We start from the raw sequence: 21,706 nt of genomic DNA, 5'->3' as shown, positions 1-21,706 counted from the left end.
AATAAAACCAGTTTTTTTCAAACGCTCAACCACCCTGAATATGGTATTTGCAGACTGATGTCTCGAACTTGGAAATCTTAAAGCATACTCTTTTGCAGCCTCTGCTTGTTCCGATTGCACTCTCCATACAGCATCACCATTTCACTATACTCATTATTTGAGAACATTCTGCTAATTGCTCAAGTTAAAATACCAAACATAAATGCAACAGATGTTTAAAAGTATCAGCTAATTAATTTATGAACTACGACATGCTATTAAATATCAGTTTTTATAAAAGAATAATGGAAATAAGACTAACAAAATTATTAATTTAAGAGCATCTAAATTTTAGCATTGTTTTAGAAAAAGAATTAATATTTGTAATGAAAGATTCAAGCTACCGCTAATATCCTTTGCACAACTTTATTTTTTTCTGGTTCAGAAACTCATTACAACCTAATAAGTGAAATCTGTTAAAAGGGAAAAAAGTAGTATCACAAAATTATCATTTGCCTGCTGAAATGGAAAAACAGAAGTTCTAAATGAAAATTTTTTTTTACGGTTTTCCCCCTTTTTTTTAAATATGCTTTTTTTACTTCCTTTTACATAGTAAAGGAAGTATTGTATTTTCAAAAAAATTTTGACCCAAAAATAGGCCTTAACTTCCATTTTGCTCGCCCCCGGATGAACGGATGAATGTTGAGTTTTTTTTTCAACCCTACTACATATGGATGTATGCCTAAGAACGTATAGATACCCTAAATATCCATTTGGACGATACCTGAATTAATTACAGCGAGTTTTTGCGTGACCTCTGTATGTACATATGTATGTGCATATGTATCTTGCATAACTCAAGAACAGTATGTCCTAGAAGCTTGAAATTTGGTTGTATGTAGACTCCTAGTGGTATCTAGTTGTGCACCTCCCGTTTTGGTTGCATTCAGGTGTTTTTAAAGGGGTCTTTTGCACCTTTTTGAAGGAAAATCATTGTTAATTTCGCTTCAAATTCAAGTGGTGTTATAATTTAGCGGACACTTGGCAATATATCGCTAGTCTTTTGGTCGCCAACTTGACGACAAATTTGGTGATTTTTTTTTATTTTTTAAATCTGGTTTCAATTTGACCACTGTTGGTGATATTTAGAGAGTTAAAATCACATTAAAATTGCCAATAATGGAGAAATAACATTAAATTGGTGTAAAAGGAAGTCATGTGATGCACACATCAGCTGGTTTTCCTTTATCTGAACACAGTAACTTTAATTGCATTGATAACCTTTTGAATAAATTTGAGATCCAGCACCTTTTTTAAAATTGAATTCTCATATGGAAATTAGATATTATTGAAACAAAATGTCAAAATAAATAAAGATTTTTAAAAAATCCTTTCAGTCATTGATAATGCTTACTAATAAAATAATAATAATTCTTAATGACAAAAGTCAAAATGAATTTAAACCTATTAATGCACTTTGTCAATTCGCATGCATGCCCTTAAGAGCTATCTCGCTGACATCATAAAATTTTCGAAAACAGTGATTTTTCAGAACTTCATACCTTGGTCAATTTTGCTCATAGAAGAGTGATTTTTTTTAGTTGTAAATGTTACTGTGTCAGTAATGTTGAACTAAATAGCATTGCTAGGACTGAGGGACTGTATAAAAAGTTAAATTTTGTAACTTTTTCAGAATTCGATTTTTTGACAAAAATTTCATGAATTTTGAGTCTTTGTGCAATTTAAAGACTTTTTCAAAACAGCACTATATGCTTATCTCTAACGGTTTAGGAATTAGCTATTGGTCCATTGGATGGACACCCTGTATAGTTTTATTGTTGGAATACTTGTTATGTTTTTTAATACTTTGTTAAATTTTATACTTTTAAACGCTTTTTTTATGTATTCTTATTTGAAGAGCTACAAAGTATCAGCAGAACAAATGCTCTCCCAAGTAAAGTTAGCTCAGCTCACCAAGCAATCTACTACACCTGCTGACTTTGAATGTTTGCGGGAAGCTGCTGTACGCATTTTTGACCTTTATTTATCTGATAAGGTAAGAAAGAGCCTTAGAGAATTTTGGAATTGTTGCATAAGCATTGTAACATTCAAAGTTATGTTTTCATCTAATTATAACTGCTAGCATATTTCGATGAATATTTTAAAAAGATTAAAGAATTTTTTCGTTTTAAAACTGAGAACTAACTGTACTTTGTTCACTTCATCGAAATTACTTTTTAAATTCTTAACATATTGATAATAAGATCCAGTATGCCTGTAATTGTAAAATACTTTTCTAAAATGAATGATTTTGTATTTTAGGCTACGCTGAGAGTCCGATTAGATGAACCACTCTTAAAAAAATTAGCTAACAGGATCCATACAGAGCAACCTAGTCCCTCTTGGTTTGACGAATCACAGATGAAGGTAAAAATCTTATGTAAATGACCAAAAAGAAAACTTAATAGAGACATTCATTTGATTTTTTTCTTTTTTAAGATGTGCAAAGAGAGCATGTTTTTATGAGTATTACTTAATTATTGTTTAATGTATTTGGAAAAACATGCATCTGTCATTTAAGTTGGGGGTTCTCTAAATGGATTCTGCAAGGAGAGGCAAGAGGTGCCACGAAGGAACCAGTTGCTTCCCCACAAGATTTATAAGTGCACCTCCCACCATTAGATTTTTTTTTTAATTTCAACAAAGTGTTGTTTTTTCAAAGTGTGTGCCCTCATACCTTTTTGCCCCCTGAGCCATGGGGGTTGAGGGAAATGCTATGTATGCCACTGGAAGAGACCATATTTACAATATGTTTGTATAATAGAGATAGATTAGGATGCCGACAGTCGGAGAAGTTATTGAAGTTATTATGAGAGAAGTTATAAGTTAACTATTATCTATTACTCACCTTATAAATATAGCTCTTATTTTACACAATTTTTATTTACACAGCATTTTTGTGGAACATAGATCCTGCATAAAAGGTGGGTTTAATGTATCTTGAAACAAATTATGCCAAGTAACAACTACTTTAATTAATGTTCCTGTTTAACATATATAATGTTATTACTGTGCCAAATTTCTAGTCATCACTCAAATCTCAAATGCTATTTTCCAGTCAGCAGATTTTAGAAAGTTGGCAGTACAGAAATTCTCTTATGAATCATCTATCTGTATATAGCATGGGGTTCTCAAACTCATAATGGTGGTTCTCTCATAATGGTGTCTCATCTCCTATATGGTCTCTTAAAACTTTGAACTCTAATATCTCCTTGACCTTTGGTTGCGCAAATATCAATTTCTTTGTGTTAGTAATATCTTTCAAAGGAGATTATTTCCCTAAATATAAGTTAGGGAAGGGAACCCAGGGCCTCTATAAAAAGTTAAGTTTTGCATTTTTTGACTCATTTTAATTTTTTCTTCAAACTTTCAGTACCTTAATTCTGCATCTGATATTGAATATTTTTTGCAATTGTAAGTATGCATCTAAGCCTAACGGTTGCAAAAATGGAGGTTTTGCAGGTTAAAATGGAATACCCTGTAGAACTCTTATACATGGAGCAAAACAAGCCTTTACTTATTTCTTTCTGTTGGCAACAATCAGCTTATTTACGAATCTTGATCAAGTGTCTAGACATCTGTTGTCATTCGGCTTCAGCTACTTTCTTGTCGATGTTCTTAGCTCACTCGCTTCTAGTGCTTAATTTTCAGATATTTATTAGGATTTTGATTTCAAAATGAGTTAAGAGCACTTGAATTGAATATAGGAAGACAAAAACAGCAGATTAGGGAGTCTTTAGATGAAAATTCTGAACTCAGATCGGTAAACAATGCTGCTGATAGGCTTAGGCGAGCTGATGCATTCTGTGAGCCACAAATCACAAATAGTAAATTCCCAAACAGTAACCAATGTTTCCAGACACAATTGAGAAATTAATTACGGACTGATAATTTTGATTTTCATCATGCAATTTACAGGACAATAGTGTTGAGCTTCAGTAATAAATACCCAAAATGCTGTCACAGTGGTAAGGTACTTTTATAGTTGTAATTTTAGTGCAAAAATGTTCCCTTGCATAATTCTCTCAACAAATCATAGAGTTGCATACTTTTTTTCATAATAATCTGTAATGCCCAAGTTGCATGTAAAATTAATTTCCCCTTTTAAATATATGAAAATCCAAAGTGTTTCTTAAAACTTTCATTTGAAAAGAACACTACACTGTTTAAACACAAATGAAGCTAGACAAATATTCTAGTGACCAATCCTTCATATCACCCAGTGTTATGTAGGAGCTGCATATGTAATGTTTCATATTTTGCTTTACAAATTAGGATATAGCACTTAGCTAAAAAACTGCAAAGTTGTATCTCACATTGTAATTAGTTTATAACAAAGCATTCAGAAATAAAAAATAGCAATTTTTTGCAGCCAAATTTATTATTTTCTCAGGTATATGAAATAATGCAAGAAGAGCAATTTTTTCCTGCTTTTAAAAAAAGTCAAAATTACATTAAACTACTTGCTGAATTAGATTTGCTAAAAGAGGGAAATGCCAAGCCTGAAGATGACAGTAAGTAAATTGTATTATGTACAGTTGACTCTCTGTTTAACGACGCTCTATTTAACAACTTTCTCTATTTAACGACGACTTTTCACGGTCCCAGATGGTCCACTGTAGTGTTAAAAGCATTCTATTTAAGGACGTTTTCTACTTTAGGACGATTTTTTGTGGTACCTTAAAAGTCGTTAAACAGAGGGCCAACTGTATTTTGTTAATGAGCATTTGCATGCATAACAAAAATCAAATTAATACATTCCTCATTCATGAATTTTTCATTTACAATTTTATGAAAGGCCTACAGCATGTATGATCATATTATCCATCATTTTCCTGCCCTTTTATTTTCATTCATTCATTTTTAAATCAAATGTAAGCAATCGCTGGCAATTATAATATTATGCATTTGCATAATTAGTGTCTCTCATCTTTTCTAATCCTTAAAAGATCTATAAATGTCATAAAATTCCAATTTCACTTGAAAATCTAAGAAATAAAATTGGATTTGTTGATTCAAAGATTTTCTTTCATTTTATATTCTAGATATTAGTTATAAATAGACATAATACATTTTAACAGTAGTTCAGCAAATTGCTGACATAAATATTAACTATAAATATTTAAAACTGAATTTTTTTTTTAGTGGGAAAATTCTACATTTATTTCTCCTTGCTGACAGCAATCAGTTTGCTTTAAAATCAAATCATAAAATCATTGATTAGACAAAACTATTGGACAAGCTTGTCTGTTGCAATTATTTTAATGCAGATATTTCTTTTCTATCTTAGCAGGGGTCGAAGTAGTCTTATATACCCTATATTTCCTATATTTTCAAAAAAAGCATCAAAACCGTCCTATATTTCCAATATTTTTCGAACATGTCCTTTATTTCCTATACTCCCGTTTTTTACCCTGTATATATCTTTTAAAAAGAACAGTAAATAAACTTTCTGACATCGGATTTTTTGCTGAAATATAGTTGAAAGTACGTAACCAAACGAATTTCAAATTAAAAAACAAAACTGACTAAATCCTGCAACATGCATCTTCGCTCATTGGCTACAGCAATGTGATGTCACTATAGTGGATGGAATTTCGAAAATTAAGTCTGAAGTTGGTTTTAGAATTTTGCGTTGGGGGGGGGGGGCAACAGCCGTTTGGTTTTGTTTTCCATCATGGGTTTTCGTTTTTGTTGGTATATTTTTGTGTTCAGTGCATTTTCTGATCAGAATGTTCTAATATTCTTTTTGCAATCTTTTCTTTTTGTGGAATTTTGGGATCGTGGAATGTTAGTTCCTTATGATGATAAAACATAGTTTGTTGAAATAAGTGGAATTATAATGGCGAAATCGCATTGCTTACCAAAATTTCATGTGGAGTGGTTGGACCAGGAGGACATTAATAGTACAAAATTTTGGTGCATGGTGCACTGAAGGAAAAGATGGTTTTACCGCTTTTTGCCATTTTTGCAACTGTTGAGTGCCCATAAGCAATGGTGGATTTTCGCAATGGAGGCAGCATGCTGAAACATTCAAGTATAAAGAAAACTCTGAAAAACGTCAGAAGGATCCTTCTCAAGCTCTATTTGTTCTTAATACAAGTGCTAAAGGATTCAGTTTAGATATAAAATCAAAGAACAGTGGAATCAGTACTTGGGTCATGAGTGAGGAAGAAATAATAAAATTATCTTTGCTCAAATTTTGTTTCGTTATTTAGTCTATCAAGTACACTTTGCTTTTTCAAAAATTATTCTTTCAACTACAGGAAAGTCATTTCAGATGTAAGTTATAATATTGTTTGAGGGTTTTTTTTTTAAACAAAATCATTGATGAGAATAATTAAATAATATATGATATGTATTTATTTTTTCGTAGCAAAATTATTCGTATAATGTGTCCTATATTTGTCCTATATTTTTTGTGGAAAATGTCCTATATGTGACAAGTCGATCATTTCTACCCCTGTGTTAGGTACATGCTAGCATAAATATTATGGTGACTCACTCATGGTTTTGAGGGCAAAGGTCAATTGAAACTGCTACTTTTTCACTTTTTTTGCCTTGGTATGTGTCCAGATGTCTGCTAAAGTGGGAGTAACCCTTGGAAATAAGTATATGATTAACTACTCGCCACAGTATATTACAAAGAAAAATATAAAATAGCTTTCTCTTCTCTTGGCTTTAGTAGTTAAATGGTCTCAAAGTCGAAGATTTTTTAAAAATTGCCAAGTTTAGAAGTCAATAACTTTGTTCGAGACAGGTCAACAGCTTTGAGACACAGCTGTAGTTATAGTCCGAGTGGTGTAGTTTAAGGTACAGGCTAGAAATCCATGGCAACTAATCACCTTCTTTAATTACACGTTCTCAAAATTGATAATTTGAAACGAAAAGAATCAAAGTTTTAGGTCAATTACTCTAAAATACTTGAGTCAATAACTTTGAGCAAGAGCTGTTATTATTCTCTACGTGGTGTAGTTTTAGACTCATGACAGAAAACCATGAGATTCAATCATCTTACTTAATTAAACGGTCTAAAAAATGATGATTTCATTATAAAAGAGCGTTTTTTTCACGAGTTTATATGCTTGCTACTCAAAATCTTATCAGCTCAAACTCACATAAATACTAGAACGAATCAACAGCCAAATGTACGTTAAGCTCCCAAAATTCATGCTCTCAGTGCAATAAAATTTTCTGCAACCTTTACCACAACATTTTAATTCGTTCCACAAAGCTGATCCGCCATTTTGGAGCAATGTTTTTCAGAGACCCTATATCCTCAAGATTTGGTTCTCGGAAGCTGAAAATTTGCATCAGGTTAGTTTCAAATACGTCTCTACTCCTGTATATAAAATTTCATCCCATTCGGGGATGGTCGAGCATGGACAGTTTGAAAAAGTTGACGTGGAATCACTCTGGTATGATGCACATTTCACCCGCATCTTTTATTGTCTAACAAATCAATGTTTTTTTCTTTTCTTTTTATTTTTGACGTTATATTTATATTTTTACTTTTGACCCTTAATTAATAAGTTTGTTTATTTATAAAATTTTATTACTAAGTGGTGTATATGCAAATTCTACTTAATTATGAACTCAATCTCTTACCCAATTGCAATCCTTCCCAAAATATAGCATTGATTTATTATAATTATATAGTCAAAAATATCAAAAGATGCATGTGAATTGTCACAATGTTATATCAGAGTGATTCTACGTCATTTGACCTGATTTTTCAAATTGTTCCTGCTCGATGATCCCCGAACGGGATAAAATTTTTATAGAGGTGTAGAGATGTCTTTACAAACCCTATGCAAATACAGCTTTGGAGATCCGGATCCTGAGGATCTACGATCTCCAATATGGTGGATCAGCTTTGTGAGATGAATTGCCATGATGTAAAGATTGTAGAAAATTTTATTACTCTGGAAATATGAAATTTTGGGAGTTTAAAGTACATTTGGCTGTTGATTCTTTCTAGTATTTATGTGAGTTTGAGCTCATAAGATTTTGATTAACACGCATGTAAACTCGTGAAAAAACGCTCTTGTATACTGAAACCATTTTTAAGCCAATTAATTAAGTAAGATGATTAGATCTCATAGTTTTCTGACATGAGTCTAAAACTACACTGCACAGAGCATAATTACAGCTCTTGCTCATAGATACTGACTCATGTGTTTTAGAGAAATCGACCTAAAACTGATTCTTTTTGTTTCAAATTATCAACTTTGAGACTGCGTAATTAAAAAAGTTGATTAGTTGCGATGGGTTTCTAGCCTGAACGTTAAACAACACCACTCACAAACCAAGTTATTGACCTTTAAACTTGGCCATTTTTAAAAAATCTTTGACTTTGAGACCATTTAACTACTAAAACCAAGAGAATCAAAAGTTATTTTATATTTTTCTTAGTACTATACTGCAGTGAGTAGTTAATCATATACTTATTTCCGGGGTTTGCTCACAACTTTTAGCAGACATCCAGGCCCAAACAAGGCGAAGAAAGTAAAAAAAAAGTAGCAGTTTCAATTGACCTTTGCCCTCAAAGCCATGAGTGAGCCACCATAATACACTCCTGTCTGTGAAAATTGCAACACCATGAAGGAAGCATCATATTTGAATGAAATTTAATACACAATTCAGTGGTAATGGTACAAATAAATGATTACATTTTCAAACCAAACAAACAATAAAAAGAGATAGAAATTAGTATTTTGTGTGGCCACCACGCACCGCAATAAGAGCTGCTACACAACTCGGCATGGAGAGAAAAATGGAGAGAAACAAAGTTTGAATATCTGCCTGCAGAACAGTATTCCATATTGTTTGTATGAGCTACCAAAGTTCGTCTGTCAAAGCAACAGGACGAGGATCACGAGCGAGACGCCGCCCAACGAAATCCCGCACATGTTCAATCGGTGACGTATCCGGGGAATATGCAGGCCAAGGAAGAAGCTGTACCTGCTGCGAATCAAGGTAGGATTTGACAGTCCCGGCTACATGTGAAAGGGCATTATCCTGCTGGAATACAGTCCCGGCAATCCTTGCAGGAAAGGAATAGCTTGGGACTGTAAAACTTCGTTAATGTATCGGTACAGTTCAAATTGCCCTCGATTCGTAGCAATGGTGATCGTCCATGATATCATATGGCGCCCCAGACCATAACTCCGGATGTTCGTCTATTGAGGCGTTCGATAATGCACTCCGGAATGTGCCGTTCACCGGCATAGGCCTGACGCGAATTCAGCCATCATGGTGCCACAAATTGAAGCAGGATTCGTCAGAAAAGTCGACCTGCTGCCAATCAGCATGCCAGCTCCTATGCACATTGGCCCATTGTAGCCGCAGGCGGCAATGGTTTTGCTTGAGAGGAATCCTGTATAAAGGAATCCTTGCGTGCAGCCCACGCTGCAGCAGATGTCTCCGAGTTGATGAAGCACACAATGAAACGCCTGTAGCTGTTGACCACTGTGCTGCCAATTGTCTAGAAGAAGCTGTGCGGTCCGTCAGCGCCATACACACTAGGTGTCTATCATTGCAAGCTGACGTCACATTTCGGGGTCCACTCCCGGATTTCCAAGCTGTTCGACCCTCGTCCGTCCACTGCTTCCAAACATGCATGATTATGCTGCTGTTACGCTGCACAAGAGCGGCTACTGCATGATAAGACAATCTAGCTTCACGAAGGCCGACGATTCTGTCTCGTTCAAACTCCGAAATTTACTCAAAGTTCACTTTCTTTTGTCGAAAAGGCGTAGTAAAGATTCAGTTTATCTTAACTCTACCATATAACCACCTATAATCATACACGCCTCGCCCCAGCCGTCTATTTATATTCGATTCGATCCGCCCTTCAGAGGGCGCTGCTCAGCATACGTATGCGCTACTGGTCTGCAATTTTTATCATTTGCTTATCATGCCCTACTTTACATTTCCTGCATTTTTCAGCTCACTCGCGTAAATCCTTTGTGTCGCAATTTTCACAAACAGGAGTTTATTTAAGCTTGCATGTACCTAGTATCAAGTAGTTTCCACATTTAAAAGAATTGGCTTAGTTCACTCGTTGCTTTTGCAGCAAAGCAATTATATATTTAGCTCTTTTTTCTCACAACCTTAAACTTTGTCCTCTATTCGAGGTCCAACAAATCAAATTTGAGAGGAAAGAAGTTTCGCTCTTTCTTATCCCAATACTAGTAAAATATTGTGAAAGGAAAATTGAAGGTGTCAACTGTCAGGCCCCTATTTACTTTGTCCAGCTTGAAAAAAAAAAAAAAGAAAAGAAAAAACTCTTAAAGCTCTTTCATTTTTTAAAAATAATTATTTTTATACTTGTGCTTAAAATGATTAGTTAAAGCTTTAAAACAAGTTTAGATAAATGGTTTTAGTTATTTTTATTGATTTTTTATACAAAATACCAATCTGCTTCTCAAAATTTTAAATTGTTTCTCAAAATCACCACTGATGCTCTTCAAATTGTTTCTCCAAGGTTGACAACCCTGCAGATTTCTTTTTAAACTCATATAAAATTTGGTTTATTCATTTAATAGAATTCCAGAACAGCTCTTAATTTCAATATGTATTTTTAAAATTACTTAAAAGGTTTTTTTTTTCCTTCTAGTTTGAGCAAAACTTTCTCAGTGATTTTACAGGCTTCTGTTTTTTTTTTTTTTAAATTTATTAAACTTTTCAGATCATGTAGTTTAAACATTTCAATTATGTTAGCACTAGTGATGTAAAATACCCGGGTATTTATTTTTAGGGGTAAATACCCAGGGTAAATACCCAAAGTGGGTATTTACCCGGGTATTTATTTCAAAAATTTATATTCAACTAAAATACTTTTCTGTATCTATTCCACTATGTATATATATGAACAACCATATACAAAACAATAAATTTTTGCTCAAAAGTTGTATTTTGATCACATATTTAAAGAACAATTGTATGAAACAATTTAGCAATCTAATGTGATATCCACATTAGATGTGTTGGATATGCCTAATCAATGTTGATAGCCAAATTTCAGATATAAAAAGCCATTCTACAAAAAAGTAAAAAGCTTAACTGGTTACAAAAAAAGCAAACATCAATTTTTTAAGGTCATTGTCTTTTATAACCCAGTAATATGTCCCTGTATGACATCAAAATGTAACGAAATGTCGCTCAATTTATTATTACTGCTTATTTTCCTATATCTTTTGCAGAAATTTCCTCCAAACTAAGTTCAAGCGTTCATTCGTATTCTGCATATATATAATGGCAAGTAACAAAAAAGGAATTAAACATTTGAAAAAGGGGGAGGAATAAAAAAAAATTATAAACAAAGCCAAAGACAAAGAAAAGCTGCTTTGAGATTGAACTCGTCAGCATTGGAAATCTCAAAGTTTTTTTCGTACCATAACTACAAAGCAACACAAATGGATAGTTAGGCAAATGCATTACAAATTCAAAAATTGCATACTTTGAAGCAGCAGCCAAATTTTGAAATGTTAAAAAATGGGGAGAGCATGTAATGAATATGTATACAAATGCCTGGTGTGGAAATAATCATTTACCGCAGGGTTGGGTTTTAGACTGTCCGAAACCGGTTTAGGACAGGACAGGTGGTTTTTACCGTCCAAAACTGTCTAAAACTGTCCAAAAGTGTCTGAAACTGTCTTAAACTGTCCAAAACTATGCTAAAGCTAAAGGGGTGTAATCTAATCAACTCGTATTTACTGCAATATTCGCAATGTATAAATATAGATATTAATCAGGTTTAATTAATGGTATTTAATAAAAAAATTTATCAAAAATGTTCATTTAAAAATATTTTACTTAAAAAAATTGCTAATAGCTATTGCGTAAAAACATCCTTATGTAACAGTTGGCAGAGTTATCAAAGGAAATTCACAAGTTCATATTTTTAATATAATACATTCTGTAACTACAAAAAATTGTAATTTATTGCATTTAAGTCAATTATTGCTCTACATTTTGAAATCTTTCCTTTGCACACTTGCATAAATGTCGAAAAATTTGGTTTATGGAGGAAAAAAAACTCCTGCATACAAACTGAAATTTTCAATGAAAAATTTAATTTTTACTTAACTATACTAAAATCAGCTGCATGAATAAGTTACATATAGTATATTTATACTTGAATGTTCACATTAAATGAATATATTTTACAGTCAAAAAAATAATTTCGACACATTTTGTTCTGTTTTTGATATTTTCCCACAAAATATAGTTTCTCAAAAATAGTTTTGGACACTTTTGGGCTCAAGGGGTTTGAACAGGATGGTAAAAACCTTGCCAAACCTGCTTTCATTTGCACACATGCGTAAACATAGGGAAATTTGGTTACTATTATCAAAATAAATAAACTCATGCATGCAAATTGAAATTTTAATAAATAATTCAATTTCTATGTAACTAGATTAAAATCATCTGCATAAATAAGTTGAATGTTCTCATTGAATTAATGTTCATATAAAACATTTTATTATTTATTTTTGATGTTTTTTCACAGAATACGTTTTTTTCTAAAAATAGAGTTTTGGACACTTTCGGACAGTTTTGGACACAAGGGTTTTGGACAGGACGGTAAAAACCAGGGTTTTTACCGTGGTTTTTACCGTAGTGTCCAAAACCTTGCCAACCATGACCACCGGCAAAGACAAATTCAGGAAAACTATATCAAAATTCTCTTTTAAATTTTCCTGGCGTCCTATTTAAGTTTTAGAATAGTTCATTTTAAATTCTGACAGTTTTTTTTTTTTCTTTTGATAAGATTTCACTAAGCCTTTAATTTAAAAAAATTATAATATATAAATTTTTATATTTTTAATCTTCCATTTTATGGTTTATGTTTTAAAAAGAAATTCATCACCTTTTGATACCACCTTTTTTTTTTTTTGCAAAATGCGCAATTACTAAGGGATTTATTTACCCTGCCTTCGGATAAATACCCAAAAAAATATTTACCTTCCCACCATACATCACTAATTGCATACATTAAAAATAGTTTGAATCATGAAGTACTGGGGAGCAAGTGCAAATGAGCAAGGCAACGGAAAACAATATTTTGATTTGTTTTTGCTTATTAATGTGAAAACTGTTTCTTTATTTGCCCATTATCACTTAAACAGCAATAAAATTAATAAATAATATTATAGTCTTAATAACTTCTCAGTTTATTCTTCCAAACATCCCTCCTGCTTCCTTTTTTTTTTTTTCATTTGGGATATGGCTAACCTAGATCGTAATTTTGAAATCTTGGAGTTCATCATTGAATTGCTTATGCTCCTCCAATTATGACATTGAGAAGAAAGATTCTTTTCACATGATATGTTTCTTTCATAATTTCATCAAGTCTTTTAATAAAAAATATTATAAACAGCATAATACATATGTATGTATCAGTTTTACCAATTATTTCACATATTTAGATTAAAAAAAAAAAATTCTCATTCACTTTTTGCATTTTTTCTTAAAATACCCAGTTTTTGGGTATTTACCCAGGCCTTGGGTAAATCCCCGGGTAAATACCCAAAAAATATTTACCTACCCACTGGGTATTTACCCAATCCACATCACTAGTTAGCACTAAATAGGATGAGCTCTTTTTTGTTTATATCTACGTGTGTGCATATATGCATAAATTAATCTGTGCATATGTTTACAACTATTTTTTTTCCTTTAATTGTAGGTCTTTACTGCAGTCCGAAATCAGGAAATAAAGGTGTAAGTACTTAAGTTCATTCATGGTTGTTATTTTTATGACATTATCGGAAAATATGGAATGTCATAGTATTTTCATTAAACATAGATTGAAAACAAGCATGTAATACTTTTTGCAGCACCAAAGAGTAATGCATAATTGTATGCATTATTGTTTTTTTTTTTTCAAATGCAGTTAATCATAATGCTTAGGAAAAGTTTTTACTTGAAAAAAGTTGAAAATTTAATTTATAATGTAAGGTTGGCACTTTTTTTTCTTTCAGAGTTCAGATGACATTTCACTGTCAGATAGCATTAGTTTAAGTTCCTTGGACCCTGATGATTATGGGATAGATTACACAGTACCTGAAGCAACCTCGCCTGGTGTTATTTCCCCTACAGCAATACCAGAAGATGTCAATTTAGAGGAATGTGATATATCAGCCCACATTTTTAACATGGGTATTCATTTTCTTCAAGTTTCAGTCAATATTTAATTAATATTTCTTTGATATCAAGCATTCTCTGACTTTGATAACAAGCCTTTAAAACAACATTGTTTAAATTTCTATATCATTCTCTTGATAGTCTTTACTTCTTTTAGCAATATAGCTTCAGGAGGGTAGTCAAATAGGGGATTTGGTGGTGTATCCCCTCAAAGCAATCAGAGATGTCCCTTTATTGACTGTAGACAAGTGTTTAAACTGAACCCCTTTGAGATTTTACTGTAACTCTTTCTGGAGTTTTTTTGTGGCTAAGCCACTGAAATGTTAGCAGTTCATGTTTTAAGACGTACATATTGAAAAAATTTTCTTCTATTCTCTTAATACTTTTGTTTTACTTCTTAAATTATATCAAGTTTCCAAAATAGACGCAAAAAACGCTAAAGTTCTGAAAAATTGGCATTGAGCTGAGAACTAGTACAGACATTAAATAAATTATTACAAATGCATAAATCCCCAACAATCCTAGTGGAGCTAAAAATGTTATGCAAGATCAAAAGTCAAAATGAACAAAATTTTTCTGATGGAATGCAAAAAAATCACACGTAGCTGAAAATTGGTACCGATCAGAAGTGCATTGAGATACCGAAAGTCCCCATCGAACCACTTGAACTAAAAATTTTATGCTTGGTGAAAGGTCAAAATAGACAAAAAAGTGTTGGAACAATTGGCATGGAGTTGAAAATGGATACAGCTCTTTAATACATCATTATAAATGATGTATTAAAACTCCTCACCGATCCCACTTGAGCGAAAAAAGTTTATGCAAATGAGTCTTCATTTATTGAACACTTTAACAAATTACTTATTGAAAATTACGTATTTCCAATATGATTGCCAATGACTTGCTCAATATCTTTTCTGGTACAATTAAACAAATATTTACAGGTATCAACAATGATTCCGGATCTCCATTTGCTGTGTATGCCATCATTGTTAATCGCCGTGATCCAAATGGTGTAGAAGATCAGTGGACTGTTGTTCGAAGATACAGCGATTTTAGGGATTTTCATTTTAATGTTGTTCAAAAGGTATGATTTCATGCATTTTTTAATGTGTTGCAGTGTATTGTGTTATCTGTAGGCATCAGAGCCATCATTGTAGTTAAGAAATTATTCAATAACATAGTGATAAATGCATATGTATTTAACGTTAATGCAGCAAAATCTATGGTTGGTTAAAGCCAAGGGCGCCCATGTAGGGGGCAAGGGGGGGGGCTCAAGCCCCCCCTTGGAAATGAGAACTTCCTTGCTTTTATTGCTTTTTTCTTTGCAAAAATGTATAAAAATTTCTTTCCCAGCCATTAATGAATAAGTTATTAAAAATGTCAAATTTTAATATCTCTAATATGTACTGAAATCGTTTTCCATGGGGAATATATTCTGCTAAACTATGGGGGAAATTTTTGAGCCCCCCCCCTTAAAATTTTGCATATGGGCACCCTTGGTGAAAGCAAACAGTATTGTTTGTATTTTTGAACTATGTGTACATATTACTTTTATTTTTCCTATTATTAAATGTTTGCTGTCTATGAGATGTTACATTGTTTTAATCACTTCTGGGATGACTGTTTATATTGAAAAACTTTTTTTTCTTCTAATTATTGATTTTAACTTAGAAAGTTTTTGTTGTCTATCTATTGTTGGGGCAAACTTTACCTGGCAGCATTGAATCCTAATCGCAACAGCCTTAAATGCCTAATCACAGCATTAAAATTCTGACAGGTTAGGTTTGCCCTAACTATAGCTTGTAATATTTTTTTTAAAAAAATCCGTGGGTTTGCATTTTCTCATTTGGAATTCAATTATTTCATTTACTAGGGGTCATGTATGTTTGTCAGCTTTGGTTTATTCTTGTTTTGGTAACTGTTTTAGCTTGTTAAGTAGAGCCAAGTGTGAATGTATCAAACTATACTCATGTTCTCTTTTGTAATTAAGGTGTTGAGTTACTTCTTTTTGTTTGTTTTTTGAGGAATATAATTTCAGAAACTGGAACCAAGTTAAATGTTCATAAACTATTTTTAATGCTCATTTCATAAGGTATGTGAGAGTAAGCAGATATGTTTATTAACTTTCCTTTAAAATCATTATTAATGAACAGAAAATTAAGTTTAGCATATGCATGTAGTAAAACATTGAAGAAACAGATCTTTGCAGTAAGATTAAAATTTATTATTATATTATTATGAGTTTTTTCCTACGGCTCTAAGTTTGGGAGTGTGAAGAGTTTTATTATGTATTGTATGATACTGTTAAATGTTGTTAAAATATGGGTTTTTTTGTATTTTTATGTGCTTTACCTTGTGGAAATTTTGCTTGATTTGGCATTTATTCCATTAATTTTCATTCAAAATTACCTTAACTTGAATGATTATTTGATTTTTCTTGTTTTTTAATTTTGTTTTATTATTTATGCCATTTCTTATATGAACTTAATAGTTGCTGCATTACCATTAATTTTTGAATTTACAATAAAATTTGAATGAAAAGGATTAATAATAAAAAGAAGCTCAAAAAAGGAGCACAGTATAATAGTATAGTATAAAATTGAACAAATTTCTAAATAATAAATTTTGTTTTTAGTAATTCTTATGTTTTACAATCTCTAGTACTTTTAAAAATATCTGAAATGAATTCTTTTGTGTAGTTTCCTCATTTAAACAACATGCAGTTCCCTGGGAAAAAAACCTTCAACAATTTGAATCCTAATTTCTTGGCAAAGCGCACAAACCAACTCTCTGGATATCTACAGTGCCTCATTAATCCTGAGATGTTGCAGTCTAATGTGGGGCTGAAAACTCTTTTGCTGCAATTTTTAGAACCAAAAGCTTATGAAAAGGGGAAAAAACCCTTAGCAAAAAAAGTAAGTTAACGTATTTGAATCTAATTTAAATAAATTGTGCTTGCCTTTTCCATCTTTTTCTTTTTCATGGTTCATTTATTATTTTTGATCATTACCATAGAATTTCTGATGTTGGTTGTAATAATGTTATTGAGTAAGAAAATAAAATGTATACCACCAACTGTTCGGTTTTTTACCAAATACTTTATTTTTTTTTACAATTTTTTAAACTCTTTAACACATTATTCCACTTTATATTCTTAAAAAAATATTTTCTCTTATTTCCAAAATAATGATAGTGTTGACTATTACCGAGTTTCCCAAACTGTGGTCCGCGAGTTCATGCCGCTGTGCTATCCAGCTAAAAGGTCAAATGTAATTGAAATTGAAGGACGAGTAACGATATTTTAATCCAAAAAGAAAACATTGATGAGGTGTTGAATCTAAAAATATTTAACTTGTTGCTGGTACAGGACATTGATTAAATGTCCTAAATTCTTACTTCATCATAATTTTACTGGATTTAAGGATGAGAGACAGAACTAGACTTCAATAAAACTATTTATTAAAAATATGGTTCAAGTTTACACTCTCGTGTGAGGAAAAATGAAGCAAAAGTTCTTGACTGTTACAACACCAGTAGTTTTATATATTGGACAACACTGTTGACTTGATTCTCTTAATGCCTAGCGGCACATGAGGCCGCTAGCGTGGCATTCCGTCCCGACCGGTTTAATGCCGCCTCCCTGGCACTCTCCCCAGCTTGGCCAACCAAAGGCATTTCTTTCTTGAATGGCCATCTGACGCCAGGACAACACTGTTGCTACACCAAAAGTAAAGGCATTAGAAAAATGGAACAAGGTTAATTTGCAAAAAAAAAAAAAAACAACATTAGTAATTAAACAATAACATAAAACATTGAGAATATTCTACAATTTAAATTCTCTATTTTCAGTTCCAACATACTCCCCACTTTTTGATTTAGTGGCTAACGACTCAAAAACATACAAAAGACAAAGAAACATCCAACTTGTCTGAAGTTTTGATCAAAGAGATGCATATTTTTATATTTTTCTCCTCTGAGATTTCACAAAATTTCATTTCCGAAGGAAAAACCCGCTGAATAGGCCTCATAGTTATTCCAGACTGTGTTTTGAGCTTAACGATTCAAATTTTCCTGTCAGGCCTTGCAATTAACTCAACTACTCTAGCCAAAGGCCAATATAAACGTTTCTTGAAGTCATCCCCAATCAAAACTATTCCATTTATTTTCGGGTTTTTTACTGCTTTCAGTTTTTATACTTTTTTTTACTAACTGACTGAGATATTCTCTTCAAAATCATCCCTTTAAATCCCCTAAAAGTTTATCCCGGTATCTGATTTATTTTACTAAAAAATTTTTTGCTGTCTATTTCATCCATATCTCTAACATCAGAACTACGATTCTCAGTCAAGAACATAGATGGAGTCAATGGAATTAAATCTTGAAAATTTTCCCCAACGTAAGTTAAAGGCCGTGAATTTATCTCGCATAAAACAGTTTCTAGCTCTTCATAGGATAAAACTGAATTTCCCAGAGTACGTCTCAACAGTTCCTTGACTAGTCTAACCAATATTTCTCACCAGCCTCTCACCAAGCAGCTGTGGGTGGAATAAACTTCCAAAATATTTGCAACGTGTTAGATTCCCTTTGAATTTTCTCCCAATCTAAATTTAATAATTCATTGAAAGCTCCTCTAAAATTAGTTCCGTTGTCAGAATAAATTATTCTTGGCCTCCCCCTCCTACTAATGAATCTTCTTAAAGCCAATAAAAATGTTTCCGTCGATAACGAACTTACAAGCTCAAGATGAATCGCTCTGTAGACAGCACACATGAACAACACAATTCAAACTTTTAGACCAGATTTCAAAAACAGCGGACCGGAAAAATCAATTCCCCAAGTTTAAAAAACAGCACAATCCTCTATTCGATCTGCTGGCAGTGTTGTAGGTTCACACAGCATTGGCCTAGCTTTAAACCTTTGACATTTAACACGATTACGCAAAACACTACAAATAGTTTTACGAGATTATCCAGAACTTCTCTCTCAAAATAAATTGCATCATTTGAATTCCGGCATGACAGTTTTTCCTATGGGTATATTCAATTAGCATTTTTGTAAAAGTACAATTACCAGGTAAAGGATAAGGATACAAAAAGTCCAATTTATCTTTACGTTCAGTAAAGCGTTTTTTGCTGAAGACTTGTCCGCTCATTATTTTACCATGGCCATTTTCTGACGCAATCATGCGATCTGACCCGATTTTCAAGGGATCCTGTAAATATCTGCTCATTTCCCTTCTACTGTGATCTTCTTTCGGTGAGAATTTTTGCTGACTCAAGCATTCTAGAATAAGAAGAAGAAAGGATCTTTCTGTTGGTGGAGAGGGTAAAATAGAAATTTAGGTCAGAAGTGAAATCTGTTTCTGTAACACTCTCTAATTTTTGTCTGCTGTGCCATTCTACCACTTGAACATTAATATCTTTTTGTAGACTATTATTTTCAACCCTTATATTTAATTTGTTGCTGAAGGCCATGCCCTTTCAAAAATTTTGATCTAGTTCCATCCCAGCTAATTTAAGCCAACATCATTCGAGTTAATTTAAGCCAGCACCAATGATATAGCCCATAAAGGATTTTAATAAAACTAAATTTATTTTAATAATATTTTGCCATTTTATTATGACAGACATGTAAATATAGGAAATTAAAGATGCTTATACTCAAAGCATGACATACTGTTTGAACCTTTTTATTAATTTAAAAACTATTATTATTAATGCTAATGCTTAAAGCAATTATCAAAGCTCAAAAACAATTTTTAAAAAGTGGTTTTAATTTTTTTATTTATTTTTATGCAAAATACAGAGCTTCTCTGCAGAATTTCAAAATGCTCTTCAAAATCATCACAGATGCTTCTCAAATTGTTTCTCCAAGGTTGACAACCCTGTAATTTCCATGTTTGTAATGAAATTGTGGCAAGAATTTCTAAAATTGATTTGTTTTTTAAATATAGGTTGATGCTCTTGTTAATCCTTTGTGCTCATCAATGAAGTCTGTTGGTCACATTGTAAAATCTGTTCCGGATTCCTTTATGGATGGACTCAAAGACGGCATTGTAAAAATTTTAGGAAATCGCAGTGCTTCCCCTACTGAGGAAACTTCATCTGAAACTTGTAAAGTTGCTGCTGGCCTTGATGTGGAAGTAATTTGTCTTATTATAATAAAAAATAAATTATTTTACTTAGCAAAATACTTAACACAAAAGTGTGTATTTCTTTGGTTTACATTTTATATAAAACAAAAGTGAAAAAAATGATATAGAGTTCTGTTATTAATCTGTAGTCTTCATGGGAATACAATTTTATTGCAGATGTCTTTTGATTTTACGTTTCAAAGAAAACATCATTTTGCTTATCATATTTGACCCACATTGCAATGATCCCATTCAGACTTCCTAACTGGAGGCATTTAAGCAAAGGGCTGTATCAAATGAATGAGGAATAATAATAATTTTTTAATGCTATGAAATGTGCTTAAAAATTCTCATGAGTAATTTGTCTTAAATGTAGGGTGAAGATAACATTCCCCTTCGAATTTTATTGCTATTGATGGATGAGGTGTTCGATTTGAAAAGCAAAGATCAATGGTTTCGTAAAAGGATTGTGATTCTTTTGAGGCAAATCATCAATGCCACTTATGGAGATGCAATAAATAGGTCTGTTTATTATTGTTTTAATTATGTGATTTGAAACTGAAATTGTTTTATTCAATGCTTTTGTAATGTATTGGTATTCATTTCAATAGTTTGAAATACGTTTTCGGGGGTCTATATGCGGCCACTTTATAATGTCTCTTACTTAAAATTTGCCTTTCACAATATCTCATTTGTAAAAACTTTGCTTTTAAGCTCAATCAATTTGTCCGAAAGCAAAATATCAGTAAAAAAAAACCCCTCCAGATCCCAAGTCTCTCTCAGTGAAGTCCTTTAGGCAAAATCAGATTAGATTTGTGGTAGCTAAACATGCTGTAAACCAGCATAATTAACTGCGGATCTACTTTCTAGGTTTAACTAACACAAAGATTGACTTTAGAGAGAGAGAGGAGGAAAGGACCGATCCTCTCTTTGCTGTACCGCTGGTTCACGCTTTCAAAACAGTGTTTTCCTAATTTTAAAATTTGTAAAGCATTCTTTCCAAGTTTTATCTGAAAATGTATAGTAACTTTTGTAGACACTTTTTGTGAACAAAAGAAAAAAGAATTTTTTCTTGAAAATTAAAATTTTTGGCCCTTCATCTGATTGTAACAATTTTTGAAAAATATTCAAATAACTTTTGATTAAGAAGTTAGGCCTTTTTTTTTAAGTAAAGAATGTTTATTAATGATACTCTGAGAAAAAATATGGTCGAGAATGTTGTCGCGATCGACTGGAAACAGGCTTGAGCTCTGACAGGATTTCTTTTTTACAAAAAATATGTAATAGAAAAAATTTCTTTTTTTCACAAAATGTGGACCTAAGTCATAGCATCTTATTTAGTTCCGGCTGATTTGGCCGTGCTTCATTTTCAGATGT

The 21,706-nt window shown here is 32.3% G+C and overlaps 1 protein-coding gene across 1 annotated transcript in view; it reads left to right on the top strand.

The window, feature by feature from the left end:
- LOC129234644 (sorting nexin-13-like) overlaps positions 1-21,706 on the top strand; it is a 96,986-nt gene that overhangs the window by 30,681 nt on the left and 44,599 nt on the right. The window contains exons 13-21 of the mRNA XM_054868679.1: positions 1,898-2,035; positions 2,302-2,406; positions 4,433-4,553; positions 13,736-13,770; positions 14,031-14,208; positions 15,138-15,280; positions 16,896-17,111; positions 20,150-20,338; positions 20,706-20,851. Coding sequence (XP_054724654.1) covers positions 1,898-2,035; positions 2,302-2,406; positions 4,433-4,553; positions 13,736-13,770; positions 14,031-14,208; positions 15,138-15,280; positions 16,896-17,111; positions 20,150-20,338; positions 20,706-20,851 — 1,271 coding nt within the window. The remainder of the gene's footprint in view (positions 1-1,897; positions 2,036-2,301; positions 2,407-4,432; positions 4,554-13,735; positions 13,771-14,030; positions 14,209-15,137; positions 15,281-16,895; positions 17,112-20,149; positions 20,339-20,705; positions 20,852-21,706) is intronic.

The sequence above is a fragment of the Uloborus diversus genome, chromosome 1, assembly GCF_026930045.1.
Source record: "Uloborus diversus isolate 005 chromosome 1, Udiv.v.3.1, whole genome shotgun sequence".
Classification (NCBI taxonomy): domain Eukaryota; kingdom Metazoa; phylum Arthropoda; class Arachnida; order Araneae; family Uloboridae; genus Uloborus; species Uloborus diversus.
The sequence above is the reverse complement of the archived record's forward strand: the minus strand, read 5'-3'. Positions and strand labels throughout refer to the sequence as shown.